Source organism: Pituophis catenifer, unplaced genomic scaffold (genome assembly GCF_029215685.1).
Source record: "Pituophis catenifer annectens isolate HBS135680 unplaced genomic scaffold, rPitCat1.0.hap2 SCAF_1, whole genome shotgun sequence".
In the NCBI taxonomy this organism is placed as follows: domain Eukaryota; kingdom Metazoa; phylum Chordata; class Lepidosauria; order Squamata; family Colubridae; genus Pituophis; species Pituophis catenifer.
In genome coordinates, this window is record NW_027256881.1 from 163960598 (window position 1) to 163985752 (window position 25155).

Sequence of the window (25155 nt, forward strand, 5' to 3'; positions counted from 1 at the left end):
GCCAAGCTGGTAGTGGTGACAATGTGACGTCACCGAATCGATTCTCTTTGACTGGGAGCTGGGCCCTCCCGCCTGCCCCTGTTTTATTCCTACCTTTATTTCTGTTTTTTTAGCCCAGCTGATAGATGAGGCAGAGTTGATTGCCGCATCTCAGCTAGCCAGAAACCTAACACGATTGCGCGGAGCAAAGTGCATGCACGAAGAGAACTGGTAGTAACACTGGTTGGAACCCACCACTGATTTACTCCCTTTCAATATCTCTTGTGTCTTGGATTAGTCTCGGTATTCCTCAATGAACTATTGAGTGAATATATTTTTAATATACTCCATAATTTGTGTAGTTCCTGTAGAAGAAGGAACCAAGTATATAAAGAGCACACTTGTTTTATCTTACCTAGGCAAGGAAATCATACTAAAATCATACAAAATGTTTAGATTAGATTAGATTAGATTAGATTAGATTAGATTAGATTAGATTAGATTAGATGAGTTGGAAGGGACTTTGCAGGTCATCTAGTCCAACCCCCGCCCAAGCAGGAGACCCTAAACCACTTCTGACAAATGGCAGTCCAATCTTTTCCTGAAAGCCTCCAATGATGAAGCTCCCACAACTTCCTAAAGGCAAGCTGTTCCATTGGTTGTTTGTTCTCACTGTCAGAAAATTCTACCTTATTTTCTAGGTTGAATCTCTCCTTGGTCAGTTTCCATCCATTATTCCTTGTTGTCCTTGCAAATATTGCAGTGGAAACAGTTCTAGCTTAGTTTAGCAAGGAAAATGCATTTCTACAAGCTGCTTTAGAAGTTTAAAATTTCCACATCACTCAATGTGCGTTAAAAAAGAATAATTTCCAGGATTTGAAAAGTTTCCATCTGTCCCAGTGTAAATGAACTCAGTGTTGTTGGTGATATAAAAGAACAGCCTGGGTATTAATGTAGGACAAGATCTTTCTCCCCACCATAACCTCTGGAAAATCATAAATCAATGTGTTTTTTTAAAGATGTCAAAATCGGTGCTGCTGCTGATATAATATTTCTAGTGGATTCCTCTTGGAGCATTGGAAACGAACATTTCCAACTTGTTCGGGAGTTTCTGTATGATGTTGTAAAACAATTAGATGTGGGTGGAAATGATTTTCGGTTTGGTCTGGTCCAGTTCAGCGGAAACCCACATTCAGAGTTCCAGTTAAACACCTATCATACTTTGCAAGATGTCCTCTTCCATATTTCACACATGCCTTACATGGGGGGAGGAACCAAGACCGGACAAGGATTAGAATTCCTAATTCGGAACCATCTAACTAAAGCTGCTGGAAGCAGAGCAAGCAATGGCATCCCCCAGATTATTATAGTGTTAACGGATGGACGATCCCAGGATGATGTGGCTCTACCATCATCTATACTTAAAACTGCTGAGGTAAACATGTTTGCCATTGGAGTGCAGGATGCAGTGGAAGGGGAATTAAAGGAAATAGCAAGCGAACCCCTTGATATGCACCTATTCAACCTAGAGAACTTTACTGCTCTCCACGGCATTGTAGGCGACTTAGTTGCCAGCATTCACTCATCCATGGCTCCAGAAATGGCTGGAGTAGAAGGAGGGATTAAAGACATCACAGGTAACACTATCTCCTCTGCCATTGCAATATTTGTGTCTGAGGGAATTATTTGCTACTTTTCCATAATTTTAAGCATTTGAGCATTTGAGCATTTGATATGTAGCGCAAGGGCATTTCAAGGTAACAATAATTAACTTTACTTCTAGTGCTATACTAATATTTTCTGTCTGTATGATGTGTGGCTAATACTAAAATAGCATGCAGTGTAGAGAAAGAGTGTAGAGAAAGAATGCAAGCAAAATGATAAGGTGAAAAGATGTTGAACAGAATATTGTTGCAAATATTTTCATTACTGTCAGTTTTTTAAAAAAGTACTGCATGAGTTATTCCATGCTTGGATGCTTGAATGCTCCTGCCAGGGAGTGTGTAATATCCAGACAAATTAAATTATACAATTATAGCACTTACAATACACAGAATTTTAAGATTTTTACAAAATGTCATAGGTGGTACAAAGAGTAAGACATCTGTGTTTATCTGACTACTGTTACTGGTAGCTAGAAGAGAAGCCCTTTCCCCCCACAATGTTTTGCAATTTATTAATTGTGGGATGTTTAGCCTCTCCTTAGTTGTAAGAGTTTGCCTGGAAAAGCCCTAAGATGCACATTCAAGGGGTTCAAAACAAAGGGTCTCTCCCCCTCCCCATATAATGCTTTTCCACCATTACATGTGATTTCCCTGTCAGCCTCCTCAGGCTGTGCCTCTCCCCAGCTTTCTAATTATCTCTGCCCTCCTGGATACACAAATGGACAAAGGGAAGAAAGGGAACCAGAAGTCATTGGCTCCCAGCTGGATAGCAGAATTAAAGAGGAAATCTCCTGTAAATCCCACCTTTACATTAAGCAGAAGAAGAGGGGAGGAAATAATCTGACTGGAATAAAAATTGTTTTATTTAATTAGTAAAAATGATGAAATAGAGCAGGAAATCTTATTGATTTAAATTTATCAATTATTATTCTGCAAGCCTGCATTCTTAGCCATTTGCTTTTATCCCTTGAAATTCAGGAAAGGAATAATGTTGCAAAAAACCAAACCAAACCCAAAAGCTTTATAATATTTGCCTTGTTTTGTTACTTTTTATTCACTTTGGTTCAATTACGTTTCTTCATGATTCACAACCAAATGTTTTCATAAATAGGGCAAATAATGAGAGTCCTACAGGAAATCAGGAAGTACTCTTCTCTGCTAAGCTATTCTATTTTATCATTTTATTTATTTAGTAGATTTAATAGATTAACAGAGTTGGAAGGGACCTGGTAGGCCATCTATTCCAACCCCCTGCCCAAGCAAGAGACCCTACACTGTTTCTGACAAATGGTAGTCCAATCTCTTCTTGAAAGCCTCTGGTGCTGAAGCTCCCACAACTTCTGAAGGCAAGCTGTTCCATTGGTTGATTGTTCTCACTGTCAGAAAATTCCTCATTTCTAGGTTGAATCTGTGCTTGATCAGTTTCCATCCATTATTCATTGTCTGGCCTTCAGGTGTCTTGGAAAATAGCTTGACCCCTTCCTCTTTGTGGCAGCCGTTCAAATATTGGAATACTGCTATCATATCTCCCCTGGTCCTTCTCTTCACTAAACTAGCCATGCCCAGAATTATATGCTACCCATCATACTATCTATATTTAACTATAACTTAAAAAAAAGCCTATCTGAGAAATCTGTACTGATTTTACCTCCAGGAAAATTTTTTCTCATTTTTAAAACAGAATATCCATGATTTCGATGTAAAAAAAAAATCACATTGCAAAAACAATGGAGTAAATGGAAGATGCATCATTTTGAATATCCTTAGAGAATTATGGGAACCAAGGTGTGAAAGACTTATTACTGGATGAATGGAAACTTCCCTTTTCTGCAATTACTTTCCTTTTTTTTTTATTGAAAATGTTTTTCAAATACAAAATTTCCCCCCCCTTTTCCCCCCCTCCTCCCTAACCCCCCCTCCCCCCTCCCCTCCCCCTGTGACTTCTTCATAATAAAACCCAAATTCATAACAGATTATATAATACTTTACCATCTCCTTACTCCATTCCCATATGCTGACCCTTTCTTTCTAATAAGATTATCATATCCCCCTTATACTATACATTTCAAAATGACTTTCTACTATAACATTATATAATAACTCCTAATTTAGCATAATAATAAATCAAATCTTTTATGTATATTAATCTATCATTTAAAAACAACCTTCCGCTATAAAACTATATAATAAATCCTAATTTAACATTTATTCAGTTCATAGTCTACCCATTTCCTTCACCCCCATCGTTATATCTCTTAACTCAAATCTTTTACATATATTCATATCTAAACATAATATCCCTTTTCTTAAACTAAACAATCAATAAACTAACCTGTCTCCACCCACTTTCCTACAAGACTACCATACTTAATAATTCTTAATATCTTTATTCTTCTGCCCACTCCACTAAAAAATATTCCCTTATGTAAATAAAATCCTCTTAAAAAGACTTTAGGCTTGTAATCCATATAATATCTTCTGTAATGTCTTTCAACTAGATTATAAACTCCATCACCCATATTAGGGTAACATCACATCCTAATTCCAACAGTATGTTCGGTATCTTCAATTACCATCTGCCCCCATCAATAGCAAATATCTTCATAATAATAATAATAAAAAAAAACCACCTGAGTGACTTTGTATTTGTATTCCATATAGTGTCTGTAGAGGTGTCTTTTATCCAAATTATTAATTCCAACCACCGTAATAGGGTAACAACCAGATCTTCTGCGTGCCCCAATCCCATAACTCTCTTGCCTTGTAACTCAGCATAAACATAATATATTTATCAAAGAATCCAAAAAAAGATAGTTCCAATCCATTCAGTTTAAGGCCCTTTTCACATCCCAAAAGTACAGCACTGCAGAAGTCTGTCACTCTCCTCAGGATAATATAAACCAATACTTTGCCTCAGCTATCTTTTCATGTATTCAATCATCTCTTAAATAACTGGCATTACACTGTTGTTTAGTTTAAAAGTTTTTGTTTTTGTGAAACCTGCTTCTTCTTTTCTTAACTTTTTGTGGGTTGGATCTCCATCCTGAATTCCTTTCTGTAGATTGTATATCAACTATTTGGTTTTCAAGCTGATCTATAACTTGATCTTGTTGGTTTCGCTTTTGTGGCTTAAATCTCCATTCTGGTTCTATAAATTGTATATCAACTAATTGATTTCCATGCTGGTTTGTGACTTGATAAGTCATTACATTAGAATCCAGAGCCGCCTCTCTTGTATTAAATGGTCCAGCTGAGACCTCTGAAAGAGAATCCAAAAGCAGCTCATCTGTAGAGACCTCTGTAACTTGTTGTTTCTTCATTACTTCCACCTCCTTCTGCTTTTCTTGAATTTCTATCTCTTGTTGATTTTGCTTTTTGAGGACCTTGTAGTAAAATTCTTCCGCTTTTTCAACAGTATTTAGCTGATATCTTTCTCCTTGATATCTCAATATTATACCAACTGGAACATCCCACCTGAATGAAATATTTTGTTTTTTTAGCTCAGTCACCAAAAGTCCAAATTTCTTTCTATCTTTTAACATCTTAGGCGGCAATTCTTTATATATCCAGATCTTTCTTCCATACAATTGTGGAGTAGAATTAAAGGATTTTTGCACAATATCATTTCTTATTTCTTTATCTGTGAAGTAAATCACCACATCTCTAGGCAGTTGCCTTTGCTTTGCAATCCAAGAATTTACTCTATAGGCCTTGTCAATCTTATAAGATACCTCCTCAGGATGAACCTTTAAAATCCCAGCCAGAACTTGAGCAGATATTTTTCTTAGATCATCTCTATTATTTTCCTGTAATCCTCTCATTCTGACCGCAAATTCTGTGAGCCTGTATTGCATCATTACAACTTCTCTTTCAATCCCTTGCTTTATATCTTCTGCATTGTAAGTCTCGTGACCAGCTTCCTTTTTAGACTTTACTTCTAAACTATTGTCTTGAATATTTATCAAATCATTTTCAATTCTTTGTATTTTATTGTCCAAATTATAAATCTTATCATCAACTTCCTCCATTTTAGACTCTAATAATTTGATATTTGTATCCATCTTTATAACAACTTCTGAAAAAGCATTAGTCACTGTTACAATCTTTCGTTGCAGATTATCATACTTTAGTTGTATCATTTCTTTAATTTCCTGCCTTAATTTCTCAAATTTCTGGTTCATAGTCTCATGATATTTTGCCATTTCCTCCTGAAGAAATTCTTTTAAATTAAAACCATTCTGCAGAGTCTGTAGGCTCAGAGCTTGTTCAGCTAATTGTGGATGGGGGAACACCCCCCCACTGCTTGTTTGTCAGCCATCCTGCCACACAAAAAAGCTTTTTTTTTTAAAGAAAACTTCTCCCCAAACAAGATCAAATACAGATCTCAAAAAAAAAGAAACTTAAAATGGATATTTTCCTTTTAGTCTAGCTGACACTGTATATTTCGATACTGTGTAGCTTATTACGGAAGGACTTTCACTTTCGGCTTTCTTCTCAAGCCTCAGCAGTCGCCATTTTAAACTTATTTTTTCCATTCAGTTAGAAACACTTGTAAAATCATTAAAAATACTTGCGGTTTAGGGTCCCAGGTACAAATCTCACTCTCTTTAACTGAACCATCTGTTATTTTATTAGTTGGTCTGGTCCCGGCACCTAACTCTGCAAAAAGGCAGAGTCCTCCCGAAGCCCGGAGCAGCGGCGAGCGAAAATAGGGAGCCCCGCTCTGCTCGTCCCCAAGAGTAAAAAAAAAAAACTCTGGGGACTTCGCAGAGGGCTCTACCTGCCCTCGCCTGCTCTGGCTCACATTTCCATCAGGAAATGGAGTTTTTCGAACCGCCTTTCAGATGTAAAGGTGGCTCTTTACAGGCAACGGGGCTGGCAGTCACGGAGGACCGTCTGGTGGAGACGGAAGCCAGACCGGAAGTCTGCAATTACTTTCCTGATAGCTGCTTTCATCCCTACGGGACTCTGCTGTCTGGCAGTTGGTCTCTCCCCTCAATGAATTAGGGTTCTGGGAGCTTCATCAGATGCTGAGCAGGACTTTCTAGCTAGCCTTCATTAACAGAAGACTCTTGAGCCTTGAGGCAATAACTTATCAAGAGTTCATAAGCACACATACTACTCTGCAGGCAGAGCTCTGTATCAATGCTTAAGGTGATAATTTTGTGTTGGGTAAAAATATGCAAATGATTGTTCTAAAAACAGATGTTTCTTTCTACATGCATTCAGATATGATGCTTGGTTACTTGTGCCCAACAATAATGTGAAGAAGTATTTTTCTCTAACAATAAATAGGTGTTTCAAAAATTAACAGGCTGGCTAATTAATTAATCTTTTTTCAATGAGTTGAAATGACAACTTATGAATTTAACAATGCTCCCATATTAAACACTACAAGGAACTATTTTCAAATGCAGAGTGGAAGAGAATGTTCACTATTCTAGTAACTGCAAGTGTTTACTTTTCAACAATATGCTCTGTGTAATTGGAAACTTTAAAGCTGAAATTGCCTTGGTATATATTACACACTACCTTAGTTACTGCTTCCTTTCAAGCCTTTTCTTTGCTGTTCTGAAACTCTAAAAAGCATGCTTTAGTCTGCTTTTCATCAATACTTCAACCTTTCATTGTATTCTTTGGTATAAAGATTCTTCAGCAGTGACAAATTATCCAACTATTATATATATCGTCTTCCTGTTTCCTTGCAATTTGCAGTATTTAACAGAAAGTCTATACATTTTTTTTAAAATCTAAACATTTTTAAAAAGTTAGTCCAATTTGAATTTTTCAAACTTTCTGAGTTTCCAAGAAATCTTCATCACAAACAGTAGTCAAAAAGGGATAAGGAGAGGTGGCTCCTCTTTGAGCTATACTTTTACCAGTTAATAGGCTTAGAAGAAATGAGAGTCACTGTATATTCAGACTGGCTCTTACAAGGTATTATATAACAGGCTGTCTCAAAAGTTTCTGGGAAGAAGGAACATAACTTTATAAATCCTAGTTTTAGGAGTATATTACTGATGCATAGCCATATGGCTAAGAATCTGATTACTAAAATAATAAACAGGAAATTTTGAACAAAGCTTAAATTAATATATATATTATGCATATATTATATGTATGTATGTATGTATGTATATATATATATATATATATATATATATATATATATATATATATATAGTATAATATATACATAATATACTATAATAGTATATTATATACAGTATATACATATAATATTATATATAATATATTCTTTTGATTGAAATGTCTGAGAGTAGTTAACCCAGGATTAGATGATGGTAAATGAGAAAGTTTAGGCTACTAGATTATGTGAACCGTTCCATGTATCTCCTTCCATAAATACAACTAGGTTTTTCATTGCTCTTCCTGAGTGATGGGTGCACAGACTTGTGCAAGACGGAGGAAGAAATGAATTCAGCACCATGGTATATTTATTCCACCAGCAAGCAGAAATATTATAGAGATGTGATGGCAAATCTATGGCATGTGTGCCACAGATGGCACGCAGAGCCCTATCTGCGGGCACGTGAGCTGTCACCCCAGCTCAGTTCCACTGCACATGCAGGCGTGCCTCCCACCGGCCAGCTGGTTTTTAAATCTGCCACGCATGTGCGGGGCTCACGCATGCGTGGGGGAGAGGCACATGTGGGGGGTGTGCATGCATGCATGGGGCAGGGTGCACACAGGAGGTCGTGCATGCATGCGCGGAGCAGGACGCACACAGGGGCGTGCGCGTTGCATTATGGGCGTGTGTGTGCGCACACACTTTCAGCACTCAGCACTGAAAAGGTTAGCCATCACTGTTATAGAATGATTGGATATAACTCTAAAAATTCTATTCAACTATGAGAGACTTGAAATAAATACATGATCATAATAATATTAAAAATCCATCTTCTCAGTTGAAAAATACATTCTCCGTGCAATTATTAGGTTCACTATTGTGGATCCAGAAACAGGCATAGCATATGTGGTTGGATAATTGTTGTGACTGGATTTATTGCTTTAACATGATTCTGCATTACTTGATTGAATATCCAGTGGTAATATGTGAACAATTAAATCAGAAGTACGTTTTTGTTGTAATGTTAACATTATATTCCCATAAAGGATACTTATATATGCTTACTTTCTTTTCTTTTGCACTTTGGTTTTATGTAGATTAGAATTAGAAAATATGCAGACAAATATAATTGAATAATCTAATAATCCTTAGATACAGAAAGTATATATACACACAAACATTTGGCTTTTGAATGAAGTATTTATTTAATTCTTAATTTGTTTAATAAATTGAAACATAAAATTTTATAAGTATGTTTCCCAGTTCCCAAAAATTCCTTTATTTATTATATTACATTTTTAACACGATAGGCCTTTAAAATCTTTTCTGCTTCAAAAATATTTTTCTTAACTCCTATAATTTTATTATTATTCCATTGCATTTATTATCATTAGCCACTTGACTCAAATTTGTATTTTGAAAACAAATGCATGATTGCTTCATTTGCCATGCAATTCCATGTATTTTTCTCTGATTTAAGACCCTTTGAAGTAAATATATAGAGAATTCCAAATTAAACTGTTTCTTATTTCTGATCCATGTTGAATGTCAAAATGGAAACATTTTCCATTTATATTTTGTCACATTTTATGGGTGTAGGAAGTAAACCCTGGACTACATATAACTGAAATGTGGCATAAGAAGGCATTGTATATAGAAAAAAGCTTCTCCTGCCATGTACAAAGTTCACATTTCTTTGATGATGAAGTTGTTTTAGAGCCTCATTTTATTTTAATATGAGAATGGCCCATCTGTGATTGCAAAATATAGTAATTTGCAAGTTTTTACAATACAAAAACTGTCCTTGGGGCAATTTTTCTAAAGACTGATCATTCATATTCAATCAGAATGCAGAACTGGCAGGCAAGTTTCATTGACTTTGGTCACCACATGTTTTTTCCCTCCATAATCGTGTTTCTTGCTGTTTTTCAAAGAAACATGTCGAACACTATTCAACTTGCATGGATTCACTTGGTTTAATGCTTTCACCTGTTGCATTTCTCTTTTTTTCAAGCACAAGAATCTGCTGACATTATTTTCCTTATTGACGGATCAAAGAACGGCGCTGTCACTTTCTCAGCCATTCGTGATTTCATTGCAAATTTAATTGAAAGACTCTCAGTTGGAGCTGAGCTCATACACATTGGGGTGGTTATGTTTAGTGATGAACCCAGAACTGTATTCTCCTTGAACAGCTACACCCAAAAAGTTGATATTCTAGAGGCAGTGAAGGCCCTTAGCATTCTTGGTGGCGAGGAAGCTAATATTGGAGACGCTCTTGATTTTGTCATGCAAAACCACTTCACCCACTCAGGAGGCAGCAGAATAGAGGAAGGTGTGCCACAGATTTTAGTGCTCATAAGTAATATTGAGTCTAGTGATGACATAAGAGAAGGAGTTTTAGCAATTAAGCAAGCTAGTATATTCTCATTTTGCATTGGGGTCCAAAATGCTGACAATGCAGAGCTTCAGCAAATTGCTACTGATGCAAGCTTCGTATTTACTGCCCTGGATACACGTAACCTTGGTGAACTTCAAGAACTCTTACTGCCAAACATTGTTGGAGTGGCCCAAAGGCTCATTTTGTTAGATGCCCCAACCATTCTTACAGAAGGTATGTATTTTTCAATGCACTGTTATCTTCAATTTAGTTATATTTGCTCTTATATCAAATGTTATTTGTTTGACAGTAGCCTGAGGATTGAGAATGATGGGATTGAGGCAGTGGTGGGTTTCAAATTTTTTTACTACCAGTTCTGTGAGTGTGGCTTCGTGGCCATGGCATGACTTGGTGGGCGTGGCTTCGTGGGCGTGGTAGGGGAAGGATACTGCAAAATCCCCATTTCCTCCCGATCAGCTGGGACTTGGGAGGCAGAGAATAGATGGGGGCGGGGCCAGTCAGAATTTTTACTACCGGTTCTCCGAACTACTCAAAATTTCCGCTACCGGTTCTCCAGAACTGGTCAGAACCTGCTGAAACCCACCTCTGGATTGAGGGCAGATGCTTATGTATAACTGCATAAACATAGATACCATACTGGCATGACTATACACCAAGGCACATGAAATGCTGTTATCTTCCCACCAAAGTTTTTTTTTAAATTTGATTTATATGCCGCCCTTCTCCGGAGACTCAGGGCGGCTTACAATGCGTTAAGCAATAGCCTTCATACTTTTGTATATTTATACAAAGTCAGCTTATTGCCCCCACAAACTGGGTCCTCAAGTAGTACTTACTTATGTACTTTGCCATTTAAAAAATGCACTAAGAAATAGCAGTTATGTTACTACTATTGCCATTATTATGACCACAATCATGAACAGGAGTTGTGAAATTCCAAATGGCATTGCCAATTTTAACATTTTGCCTGAAATTTAGGAACTCATCTTTCTTAGTTTTTTCAGGGAAAGAATAAACATCAGAGTGAAGGATGAGAAGGGGAAAATCTTTGCTTGTAATAGTGGCAAATATCTATAGCTTGGGTGTAGGATGAGGGTGGAGATTCGTTCTCTGAGTTTGTTGGATGGTTTCCAAACATTTCATTACCAGGCTAGGTAACATCTTCAGCAGAGTTTAGGTGATGTCACTGTCAGTGTTCCTCTGTTTATAAAGGCTTCAGGTGCGGGTGTATCAAGTGAAGGTCTTGTGACAGGACTTGTGATGGATCATCTGTGAGTCATCACTGACTCTTGTGATGGGTCTTGATGAGTCAACTGTATCATCACATCAATTAAAAACCAGGATCCACAAATACCAGCTGGCAGTCAAATTCCATGATCCCAAATCCTTAATCTCTACCCACATCAACACTAAACAGCACCAGTTCAATTGGAGCAACAAAAAAATCATTGGCCACACTACCACCCGCCATGCTTGTGAGTTCATCAAAGCCTGGCACTCCACAAATAATTCCATCAACAGACACATTGACCTACAACCAGCTATGAATCCCTCAGAATTCAAATCAGCTACACAGTCAACCAGAGACAGCACTGACCCTCAATCAATCCACACAATTCCTTCACCTCCCCCCCAGCAATTCACCTCCCAAGGACCCTGACCTGAGGTAATCTTATCACAACACTCATCACAAGACTAACTGATGACTGACAGCTGACCCATCACAAGACCTGTCACAAGACCCTCACTTGACACACATCCATACCTGAAGCTGTTATAAAAAGAACACTGACATCCGTGGTGAAATGCAACCGTCTCTATCCGGCTTGTGCGTGCTGGTAGCGCCAGCAGTGGGTGGTTTGGCTGCATGAGGCTGTGCTCTCCCAAACTGGGACATCATCATGTCCCGGTTTTGACCCTCTGCGCATGCGCAGACAATGGCGCATGCAAGTGAAGCGAGCTGGTAGGAAAGATAAGTGCATTTTACCCCTGACTGACATCCCCTAAACTCCACTGAAGATGTTATCTAGCCTGGTAATGAAATGTTTGGAAACCAACCGACAAGCTCAGAGAATGAACCTTTACTTTCACCTTTGCTTGTCTTAAAAGTTTTGGTCTTCAATCTACGCAATGCACACATTTATACATATCAATACTGTTTGCTTAATCCACACATACAAGTCTGTCTGGGATTTCTACTTCAAAAAGGTCCACCTTTTTTTATACAAGGCACCAACTTTGCACTTCCTCTAGGTCAGTGTTTTTCAAACTTGGCAACTTTAAGCTGTGTGGACTTCAGCTCCCAGAATTTCCCAGTCAATAAGCTCTAGGTCAGGGGTGTCAAACTTGCGATGACATGTTGTTGTCATGTGACGTATCACAACTTTTTTCCCCTTTGCTAAAATGGGAATGGGGTGGCCAGCATATGACGGCCACGAGTTGAACACTCCTGCTCTAGGTTCTTCCTCTACTTCAAGTTTCAGGGTCTCAGCATTCTCAGATCTTTGTCTGTGCTATCTTGGGGTTCTAGAATGAAATAAACAGTCTACTGCAATTTAAAATGTGCTCACTCTATATCTTATCTGCTATGCAACAGCAGGATCTGAAAGATAAAAGCAACTCATAGAATGAAACTCTTAGTAATCTTTCCTGTCACTGAGATTCCAGATTGAAAAATGGTACCCATCAGTGTCCTGGTGATAGGTCAAATAACCTGATATTTTTCAGTCTGGAATCTCTATTTCATAAATCTGTCTCTCTATTTTTCCAAGTTGAATGTTGCAGTTTTGGAGATAATGAAAATGAGATCCAACCAAAGCCCTGTTTCCAACCCTGTTTCAAACTTTAAATAATCCTAGGAACAAAGTGGGGTGGGTGGGTTGAAAAGGCAAGTAGGGTGGAAAAAGCTACATCTTCTTGCTTTCCAACCTTCAGGTTACCTGGGTGGTCTTTGAAAATGTTAAGGCTTTCTCCCTGGAAGTCTGGATTAGAATAATAGAATTGTCTTGTCTTTATGATTTAGTATAATTTACAATGAATTATGTATGAATTCAATGCTGTCTCTGTCCCAAAACCAAGCTTGAAAATGACTGGAGAGGGTCCAGATAAACTGCTTCATCTAGGGTAACTTTGTAGTAGAATACTTCCTCAAAAGACAGTTGGAGGCCAAGTGCTATTTATTTAGGACTCCACTCCCAAATCCATACAGGGAGGATCCCTTAGGAAGGATTGTACTGGCAGTCCAGGTGGTCACACTTATCTGCAGCCCCAGGAAGGAACCAAAAGAGAAAAGTTCTAAAACTACAGACATTTATTATATTCAACCATAATGTTTAATAATTAAATGACTTTTCAATCACTGTGAGCTGTATACAATATTTTATGGCAATATTACGGCTCTAAAATTAAACCTGCCCTTAAGATTGTGAAAAACACAGTTCCTGAGTGTTTGCCTAGTTTCTGTGCTGGACAAATGAAAACAGGAAAGATGCATATTAGCCTCCTTTCAAATGCAGTAGTCACTCTACCTATCATCTCAAGATTTGAAAGTTGAATCATTTTATTAGTATGCTTACATCCCAAAGTAATAGATCTTTTGGAGCTAAAAGTGATTGATGTGAATTTCACATCTGAGTCATAATCATGTTTGCCCTAAGATCTATTATCTTCCACATCACCATTTTTGGACTGATGAGGATTCAAATGATCTGCTTCATCTAGGATACTCTGTAGTTGACTTGCTACTACTATCTCAACAACTTCCTTAGTAACTTGCTGAGTTATTCTTCTATTGGGGCTGGATATGCATAGTCTGAAATACATATGTATATTATTTATTTATTATTGATGCCAATGGTTAATTAGTTTGCTTCCACTCAGTGCTGAGTTCACTCTTCATTCATTCATTCATTCATTCATTCATTCATTCACATGCTGACAACCTATCTTCTGGCTTAAGGTAGCATACAAATGTCTATCTACAGTAAAATTAACTATAGCAATTAAAACAATTTTAATCCCCTCAAAATATTTTCAGCCCCATCCTAAAGTATAACAGGGAAGTTGGGTGATGAATCAGACTAACCTATCACAGCATGTTGTTCCATATTTGAGGAAAAGTGGAAACTATTGTTGAAGTTAAGTGTGTCTGTGGCAGACTGGGCAAAAGGATCCCAGTGGAAACTCTTTGGGACAGTTTGCATAGAAGTACATGATCTTGCAATAATAAAGCTTTCTTCACAATTACATATGAGAGCCATTACATTTCAAGGTGATAGGTTAATTTAATTGATTTTTAATGGGAATATTACCAAGGTAGTATGAAATCCCTTTAACTTATTTTTGGAATTGTGTGCTCATTCATAAAGCTGTTCACTTACTGATGTTGGTTTCCTGCAGGTTTTGGACCTAGGTATGTTTTGCTGTTATAAAGTTGTTTAGTTACCTTTTCTTGGTCTTTCCATGCATGGAAGTGGGAGGGGAGGCAGAATTTTATAGGCTTTGATGTTATTCTACTGTAAAGCCAGAAAAATGTAGTTGCATGAATATTACCCATGAATTTTAAGCAGAAATACTGAAGTGCAAAAAAATCATAAACATAAAGTTAGATTGAATATACTGTAACTCAACAATTAAAGTAAATGTCTTGTACAAAAAATAGGAATGTTTATCTAATAATGCTTGTACCGATTCAGAATTTATTTGTGTTCTTCAGTGAGTAAGCACACTGACTGCTTATATATTGTTGCTTACAGTTGTTGAAGTCAATAAGAGAGACATAGTCTTCCTGATAGATGGTTCTACTGCATTGGGAACTGGCCCCTTTAATGCAATTCGTGATTTCGTGGCCAAAATCATCAACAGACTGGAAATTGGACCAGATCTCATTCAAGTTGCAGTGGCACAATATGCAGATACTGTAAGACCAGAATTTTATTTTAATAGCTTCCAGACAAAAAAAGATATCGTCACCAATATTAGGAAAATAAAACCAATGGGTGGTGCCATACTTAATACAGGCTCAGCATTGCGGTTTGTTAAAAACAACTTCTTCACCAGTGCTGCTGGGGCCAGAATTGATGAAGGTGTCCTTCGCATGTTGGTTCTGATCACTGGGGGTGTGTCCAGGGATGATGTTCTCCAATCAACACAAGAAATTAAAAGGAATGGCATTGTGGTCATTGCTGTGGGAGCCAGAAATGCTGATCGTACTGAACTCGAACAAATTGCCCAGAAACCAAGCATGCTTTTCACCCCCCCAGAATTCCGCACAATTGCACTAACAGCCATCATTCCTGATGTTTTGTTACCTATAAGGACATTCCATGAAAAAATTGTGGAAATACCATCAACAGAAGGTAATTTTTGTTCATTTTATTTAACACTTTTTTTAAAAAAAGAACAATATAGATAGATAGATAGATAGATAGATAGATAGATAGATAGATAGATAGATATAGATATGTATGTATATATATATATATGCATTTATTTATTTATTTATTTATACATTCATTCATTTTGCTGTTTGATTCCTGTCACTAGCTGGTACATACAGGTAGCCCTTTTTTAGTAACCGCAACTGAGGCTAGCAACTTGGTCATTGCAAAATAGTCACTAAGTGAAACTGCAATTTTACTTCAGCTTTCCTTTGCATTACTAACCTGTGAAAGTCATAAATGAGAGGATTGGTTATTAAGTTGCTTTTTCATCAACATTGTAACTTGGAACAGTTACTATACAAGAACTGCCTATAGAGTCTATTCATTGCTTGAAGTTATTTATGGATAGGTTTTTATTGTTTGTTTTTAACTATATAATTTTGACAATTAAAAGTTGGTATAGAAAATATTGCTATACATTGTAGCTAACATTTGAAAACATTGTGAGATATATTTTTCTATATATTTCTTTTGCCTTACATGTAAAAATGGCAGGTTCAAAGTTATTAGCATTGTCCATTTATTAATTTGATCACCATGATGTTTCTGCCAAATTGAGCTAGCTGGAATCAGTTATCCCTTATTCAGTTTCCATACTATTTAATTATTCAGTGATTACTTAGTTCATTTACAGCTATTAGCTCTTTATTAGTAGCCATAAAATATTAGTAGAGAAATGCATAGATTCATTATTATTTTTTCTAAAGGACTTGTATATCCTCCTTCAAAATAATATAAATACTTTTTTTCTCCCATCAAAGTTAGAATTATATAATAATAAGTTCATTAAAAATTTAGCAATCCGTAATTTATTTTAAGAATTGAGGGAAAGAGATTTTTTAAATAGGAAATTTAATCCCTGAGATGGTCAATCTACTTTCTTCTCCATCATCTATCCATCTGGTAATGTAACTGTTTACTCTAATCTTATCATACAATATACAAGGAAGTGAAAACATTAGTTATAACCACAAAATGTTAATTTTCTAAATGGCCTCCTCTATAATGTTGAATGCTCATAAACACTTTGAAGTTACAGTACATCATCCTTAATTTGCTAACTTTCCAGATATCACTTAATTACCCTTAAATTAGAATATAGTAAAATCTGCAACTTAAATCTTTTTCAAAATGTACATTTCTTACTAATATTTTCTTGCATGGTACATATTACTGATGACATTTTTATTTTAGAACTGAAATTAAAAATGCTCTTAAATGTTGCTATATTTGTGAAGATACATTTTCTTCCTCTCCCTTTTCTCTTTGTAAATATGTAATATGGATGTACATTCCTCCTTTTAAATAAATGTTCACTTCTGTAATTAGGTTAATCCAATTCTACATGGAAACAAATTGCCCCATCCCACACACCCAATCGTTTGAAGCCTCTTCAGTGGATTGGAAAAAATTGTTGAACAGTGTGGGTGGGGTTTTATAGGGTACCAATAGGTACTAATAGGGAACATTTGATAATAGGCAGCAAAAGATTTTACTTTCACTTTTTCCTTTGGTAGCATTTCTAAACATTACATTCTAAACATTTCTAAACAAGATATCCATTTATGTAGACATTCCTACAGTTTTGATTGAAGAACATGGAATTCTCTGTACCTATATATTACTATCTCCCATATCTGTCTCTAACCATCAATTGGACAAAATGGTGCATCACTGGACAACAATTTTTTCAACCAAGATACTTCAAAAGGGCTAAATTACAGAATGCCAGCACCCATTACTCCCTTGGGAAGGAAATTTGGAATGGTTGTGGCTACTGCACTGCTGCAGCCAGACATCATTGTATGATCATCATTTCAAACTTTCCCTGCCCGTTTCTCAAAAGTCGCTGGAGAAGCCAGCACTTGATCATGATTGCAGAGAAAAACTTTGCTTGTGGGAAGCTGATAGGGAGTACTGGCAATTAAGAAATTGGCAGGGAAGATCATAAATTTATTGGATAAATCTCCCACAGCTGTGCAACCTGCTAATCTGCACTCATACTACACTGGCCACTCGGGCACCCCTATGCACCCTTCTTGAATGAAGACACACCAATGCACTGACCCCTGATCCATAAAGCACCTTTCCCACAACCACATTAATCCCCACACACCATTCCCAACTCATTTGACATTTCTCACACACTACTGTGCATCCTTCCTGACTTGCATTGCACCACCATATGTCCTCCTTGAACTGCACAGCACCTCTGATGCACTCCCATATACTCTTTCTGACCCATGCTGCACTCAACCCCCACATGCCTTTCCCAACCCATGCTACATCCAAATCCCCCCTAACCTGCATGACACCTCTTCTGCATTCTGTGCATCCCTATGCACCCTTCCCAACCTGTGCTGCATTCCCATGCATCCTTTGCAACCTGCTCAAAATCTCTTGCATACCCCCCCTTCTTGATCCACAGGGTGCATTGCATTCCTCCCCATTGAGAGTGGTATGCAGAGATGTGCAAGAGGTAGCACTCAGATCAGGATGGTGCATGGGATTGTGTGAAAGTTGCCATACAGATTGGGGAGGCTGCACAATAGTATGCAAAGGGTGTCATATGAGTCAGGGAGGATGCATAGGTGTGTGCGAGACGTTCAAGTCAAGGGTGTGGTGTGGGTTGGGGAAGGTGCATGGGAGTGCACAGGGGTGCATAAGACTGTGACAGAATTATGGTGAAGGTCAGGGAAATTGCATGAAAGTGTGCAACTGTTAGGTAAGTTACGTCTCTGAAATGATGACCCAATGTATTATAGTTGCCTAATTTCATCTAAAACTCATCTGTTAAAATTGGATTAATTGCAAATTGAATTCTTTAGCTTTCTATGCCATGGTCCATGCCTAGTAACATGGTTATAGGCTCTCTTGTTATCTAAAAATTTCTAGATAAAATTCAAGTTTTCAACTGGTAAAGGGGTAGAAATAGGCCCAGTTCATGGCAGGAAATTTAGCCCTTTGAACATTAAGTGGTCAAAGCAGAGCACTCCATCCTGAAAAATTCATGTTGCCAACTTACATGTTATTTTCCAAATCATGTCTGATTTTCAGAGGTTGCCTGGATAAGTCCCTGCGGTTTTCCTGGCAAGATTTTTCAGAAGTGGTTTGCCATTGCTGCCTTCTTAGAACTGAGATAAAGTGATTGGCCCAAAGTCATCCAGCTGGCTTTGTGCCTAAGGCAGAACTAGAACTCAAAGTCTCCCAATTTGTAGCCTGATGCCTTAACTACCTATATCAAATTGAATCAAATATACAGGTGAAGATTTTCCAATTAATCTATGATCAGAGTCTTTGGAAGACTTTCTAGCACACATGTATTGTCCACTGAATTCAGGGAAATAGAATCTTTACATAGTTCCACATGCACACACGTAGCTAGCAGTCATTACTTGCAAATGGAAATCTGAGAAATATCACATTTTAAAATGTAGTTGGTGTGTTTTGATTAATCACGCGGTGGATGGTTCTTGATACTCCTCTCGGTTCTTCTTTTCTTCTTTTCATGGCTGTGATGTCTTGCCTTGTCCTGTCCTGTCCTGTCCTGTCCTGTCCTGTCCTGTCCAGTCTTGTTGTCTCTTGAATGAGGTATACATGTGTGTACCGCAGTTGCAAATGCACACATGACCAATACTGGTATGTTTTTCTATGAAGTCTCATGTTATTTTCTGTGCTCTACTGCAGTTGTAACCAAAAGAGATATCGTCTTTCTTTTGGATGGATCAGTCAACGTTGGAAATACCAACTTCCCATATGTCCGTGACTTTCTTGTGAACCTAGTTAATTCCCTTGATGTTGGAATTGATGATGTACGAATCGGCCTGGTACAATTTAGTGAGAACCCCAAAACAGAATTCTTCCTAAATTCCTTCCTAACCAAGGCAGATGTCCTTTCTCGTCTGAGGCAGTTGAGACTGCAAGGGGGGTCAATTCTGAATTCAGGAGCTGCACTAGATTTTGTGCGTTCCAATCACTTCACTGAAGCAGGTGGGAGCAGGAAAGATGTGAATGTCCCTCAAGTGCTAGTCTTCCTTGCGGCAGGGCCATCTGCTGATGCCTTCCAAGATGCCGCCAATGCCTTAGCTCGTGCGAGAGTGCTCACCTTTTGTGTTGGGGTTAGGAATGCCAAACTAGCAGAACTTCAGCAGATTGCATTTAATCCACAAATAGTATATTTTAAGGATGAATTCAGCTCTCTGCCAGCTTTACCACAGGAAATGATTAGTCCACTAACAACATATGTTAGTGGAGATGTGGAAGAAATTACGATCACATCAACAGGTAATTTGATTTTTTCATATTACATTGACTTTTATCATGCAGATATGTTTTGAGTGGCATACTAATTTTATGAGCTATTAATTATATCTTATTATATCTGACATTTTATATTTTATATTAATAACTAGAGGCAGTGCCATGGCTATGGTGCTGGGTCAGGAGTGGGACAGCCAGGCTCTGCTCTGCCTTTTAGGCACAGACGGCACAGTGGATGACTTTGGGTCAGTCCCTGATTTTCAACTGTGGTCCAGGAAATTGAAAAACACCACCCACTGGTCCAGCATCATATACTTTTTACTACTGTTATTATACACATACACCCCCACAAGCGGGAGAGTGATTGGCGACATTTTCCTAGCAGAAAGAAGCGGGAAGGCCCAGCAGCAGGGGAATTGTCCAGTGGGAGAACACAAGAGCCTGTTGTCCAGACTGAATATCTCACATGCCATTACCAAAATGTCTCAGTCCAGAAAGTTTTTTCTTAAGCCATTTTAGAATCAAGCCTTTTGAGCAAATGACAGGAGGAGCTTAAATTGTAAATATAGGAATGCCAATAATATTTCCATTTCTTATCAGAATATTAGGAAGATCATTGCTTGCAGGTCTCTTCCCATGTAGACTTCTTGCCACTCAGCACTTCTGGATTTATATGTGGACATACAAATTAAAAAAATATTCTGAAGTGGAAGTTTTATGATAAGTCCTGAATAGTGCAAGTGCTTTCAGGGTGATTTAAATATTAAGAGAGCGAGAGAACAAGAGATTTCAAATCATTCCCTTAAAAATATGGTCCCTTGTCCCAATGTGAAATATTATGCAGCCTGTCTGCAAAAGAGCCAAAAACAATTATGATTTTTCAGAAGAAAAACTTTGCAGAATGAATACTATTGCTCAGTGTAGTAAAGTGGTGATGCCTCATTTTCAAATGCAAATTTACCTATTGATGTTACTATCAAGGCAATTATGTGCATATATGAATCAGTTCTTAGAAATACTGGTATCTGGAAACCTTATTCCTTAAAATACATTAGGAAAATGTAGATAATGACCAGATGCCAACAAGTAAAGCAGTATATATTTTTATTAAGGACAACAAAGTATATTTATATGGAATAGGTATTTCTTTTTTGTATTAATATAATACTGTGAGAAGAACTTTATTCCTTCTTCTGAAACTTAAGGTGATAAAGGTTCCAAATTTTTATATTACAGCCTCCTTGATAAAAAGCAAACAACAGGCTACTAGTGAAGGGGCTTATTTAAGCATTGGAGAGGTGGTAGAGTAATGTGCTGTCCTATATCATGAGTCTCACCAGAAATGTAATATGCATAATTCAATTAAGGAGCCAAGAGTTCATTTCCCCCAAAGTTGTAAATCACTCTATGATTCCACAGCAGGGGTGAAATGTTCCCGGTTCGGTCCGATTTGCCCGAACTGATAGTAAAAAAGGTTACTGGTTCACTGAACCGGTAGTAAAAAGTGCTTTAAAAAGTAAAAAAAAAATAAATTCCGAAGGTTATGCGTCACTCAGCTGATTTTCGGAACTTTTTAAAAAAACTTTTTAGGCATTTTTTTACTACTGGTTCTCTGGAACCAGTGGTAAAAATGCTTTAAAAAAGTTTTTAAAAAGGCTCCAATGATCACGTCTGTGCTGCACGATCGTCAGAGCCTTTTTTACCTTTTAAAAGCATTTTTTACAACCTATTCACTTGAATAGGTTGTAAAAAATGCTTTTAAAAGTAAAAAAAAAAGGCTCCGAAGATCGCGTGCCACAGCTAATCACCCCCCCTCCCCCGGTGTGCTGTTCTACTTACCCCATTCCTCCTGTTGGGGTGCACTGCATGCGCATGCGCACCTCACATTTGGTGCGTGGTGGGCACTGTGCATGCGTGCGCACAGTGCGCGTTTGGCACACAGCATGCATGCGCAGCCAGCGAACTGTAGTAAACTGATTCAGATTTCCCCACTGTTCCACATTTCCCTCTGATGCCATGTCAATTTTTTTCTTCAATTGTGGAAGCTTGTACCAAAGATGTAATCAAAGGTGCCAAAGCGATCACCTGAGTCAAATTATATTCCTTACTAATAAAATGTGATTTGGATTTCTTGTCACTTAAATAAACAGAAATTCTGTAATAAAATGATACATACTGAATATTTTTACCTCACTTCATTCTAGAAAACAAGATTGATATTTTATTTTTGATTGATGGCTCAATGAACGTGGCTGGCCAGTTTCCTGCTGTTCGAGAGTTTGTGTTCCAAATTATTTCTGACCTGAATGTGGGGCCAGATGCTGTACGAATAGCTGTAGCACAATTTAGTGACAATGTAAATGTGGAGTTCAACTTTGACATCCCATCCAAGATAGAAATCCTTCAGAAAGTGAGAAAGATGAGGATGAAAGGAGGAAGGCTACTGAACATTGGAGCTGCATTAGATTATGCTGTAAAAGACATCTTTGTAAAACATGCTGGGAGCAGGATTGAAGAAGGCGTGCCACAATTCCTGGTTCTTCTTGTGGCTGGGAGATCAGATGATACTGTGGATGAAAGTGCTGATACCCTGAAACAAACTGGTGTGATTACTTTTGTTATCCAAACCAAGACCTCGGATCCAGTTGAATTAGAAAAGATAGTTTATGCCCCTCAGTTCATTCTAAAGGTTAATACCCTTTCTCAAATTGGAGACATACAACCTGAAATAGTCAATCTGTTGAAAACCATAGAACTTAAACCTCAAGGTATATTTCTTTATTTTTATTTATCACTTGATGTTCATTATTTTTTAAAATATTCAGACAGACTGACTGACTGATTAATTGGGGTGGTTTGATTAATTGGTTACCCCACTGCAATCAAACAAATGTTCAGTCATTTGAAAGATCTGATTTTCTATAGCCTACTAAAACCAGTCAGAAGGTGACACATAGGCAATCAGATATAATTCTGAAACCAATACACTTTGGCAAAATTGCAAACACATTCCTCAGCTGAAAACTGACAAACCATTGTGGGCTGAACCCAAATTTAGAACAAAGTTCAGGACCATTTTTCATGGTCAATAAACTTGGAATGGGAAAAGCTAGCTAGTTCTCCTTTTAGGAATTTTATTCTGGGAAATTTCCAGGGACATGTTTTGCTACAGAAATACATCACCCATGAAACCCCTAATAATGTCATCTTAAAATAATAATAGAAGATTTAATCAGGGCTTCACAATATCACAGAAAAACCCCAGTTGTGCAAGTGCAAGAAGCGAAAACCAATGTGAATAAAGATTCTAGTGACTCTAGGAGTCTCAGAAATTAAAGATTTTTCAGCCCTGAAACTTGTATCTAGTGTCAATTTATTTGTCAGGGCTGTGGAAATACAAAATTATTTGGGGAAAGGGAATCTCATTACCAACTCTTCCAAGGACTCTTTGTTAATAAACTGTTTTACTCTGACCCTAGTAATGGAAAAGCAACATTCCTTAGGAAGTATTTCAGGGTAGAAATGTACCACCTCTACCCTCTTTGTGATCCTGCTGCAGATGACATCAGGAAAGCAACAGTCCAGAACATAGTCATTGGGAAGTGACTATGCAATGTAGAAAGTTGAGAAAAGAAAATTTGAAAATATCAAAAAAACAAAACAAAAAAAAAAACAGTTGTATTATGAAGGACACAATGTTATTTCAAAACTTTACGTTCAATAACAGAAGATTCCTCTGAGAAACTAGTAGGTCTCATACGCTCCTCATCTATCAGCAAATTCTGAAATGAACATCTTTGGGTTTCACGTCATTGTTCCTTTATGATGCCTTTTCTTTCGTTGTTTTCCCAAATTTTTTAACTGTGTTAGTAGAACAAGCAAAGTTAATTCACTAAAATATAAAAATGAACACATTCTAAGAAATGGTTGATGTGAAGATGAATCTCATTTTTTCCTTCTGAATCTGTGAATCTGAAGTTCAGAAGAAGAATGATGTATTTCTGATAGATGGTTCATATGGCTCCAGACGTAGTTCCACAGAATTTAATACTTTTGTACAAAGAATTGCTGATAATCTGGATATTGGTCCTGATAAAGTCCAGATTGCTGTGGCCCAGCACAGTAATACTATCAGCCTGGAGTTCCTTCAGAACGAATACACTGTGAAAAGATTGAGATGATCAAGGTCACCCAGAGATTATCTCCTATGGGCTTTTCATTTAACACAGGGGAAGCCCTAAATTAACTTGTTAGGGATGTGTTCCTGAGCCCACCTGGAAGCAGGATATCTGAAGGTGTCCCATAGTTCTTGGTTTTGCTGTCAGCTAAAAAGACAAGAGATGATGTCAAAAAAGCTTCCTTGGATCTGAAGATGATCCTTTTAGCATTGGCATTGAAAATGCAGATGTCACTGAGCTGCAGACAAATTCTTTTGTTTCTGAAATTGCTCTCCTTGTTTCTGGTATTAGTGAACTGAATACAGCAACTCATTTCAGAGTCACCCAACTGACCAGCGCAAAAATAGAAGCTTTCGCCACTGAGCTGATTTTTCCATCATTTGGCTCAGGGGATTTTAAAATTATTATTATACTGTAATTTGCGACTTAAAATAAACAAAGCAAATAAAGAACATGGGCTGGCCAAAATTAATTGCTGCTGCTTTTCAAAAATCACTATTTTCAACAGCCTGCTCACTTCAGAATTCTGAATGAGACAATCACATTTCTAGAACCATATAATTAGTAAAGCCAAAAGATATCTTTATGAACATTTCTTAAGATTTTATTTTTCTCAATCCCCCGCCTCCCATTTCCATAAATAAGGCCAGTAAAGAATTTTCCTTTTTTTAAAAAAATACAATCACTATTTCTTCCCCTAATGCCCAGAAAGGATAACAGTGCTGGTCATTATGAAAAATGATAACTGGCAGGTATCCACCCAATTGCTGTTCTGTGTTACTTTACTAGTGACCCGACTTCCCATGCATATTGACATAGAAAAATAGGCAAATATCCTTTATAATGATGATAGTCTTCTATATATTGAATATGATCGTCTTCTGCATATAGCAGTAGAATAGCTGATACTATGTGGTATTCCATTTCAGAGGGATTCTAGGCTAACAGGAGTTGCACATCACCACAAACCATTATTTATTCTTCTAAATATAGACGTGTAAGATTCAAGCCATCACATAGATTTTTGTTAATATTTTATTCAATCAGTATCTTTGTTTCTATGATACAAATGCTCTGGAAATGTTTTAAATACATTCAATTGTAATAAACATACATTACATATTTCAACAATTGCATAGCT

The 25155-nt window shown here is 37.4% G+C and overlaps 1 protein-coding gene across 1 annotated transcript in view; it reads left to right on the forward strand.

The window, feature by feature from the left end:
• Window positions 1–1571: 1571 nt before the first annotated feature.
• The window catches only part of COL6A3 (collagen type VI alpha 3 chain), a 107373-nt gene continuing 83789 nt past the window's right edge, over window positions 1572–25155 (forward strand). Inside the window, 8 exon segments of the mRNA XM_070933159.1 lie at window positions 1572–1616; window positions 9749–10348; window positions 14890–15501; window positions 19264–19860; window positions 22041–22604; window positions 23815–24008; window positions 24011–24209; window positions 24212–24397. Coding sequence (XP_070789260.1) covers window positions 1580–1616; window positions 9749–10348; window positions 14890–15501; window positions 19264–19860; window positions 22041–22604; window positions 23815–24008; window positions 24011–24209; window positions 24212–24397 — 2989 coding nt within the window. The 5' untranslated portion in view covers window positions 1572–1579.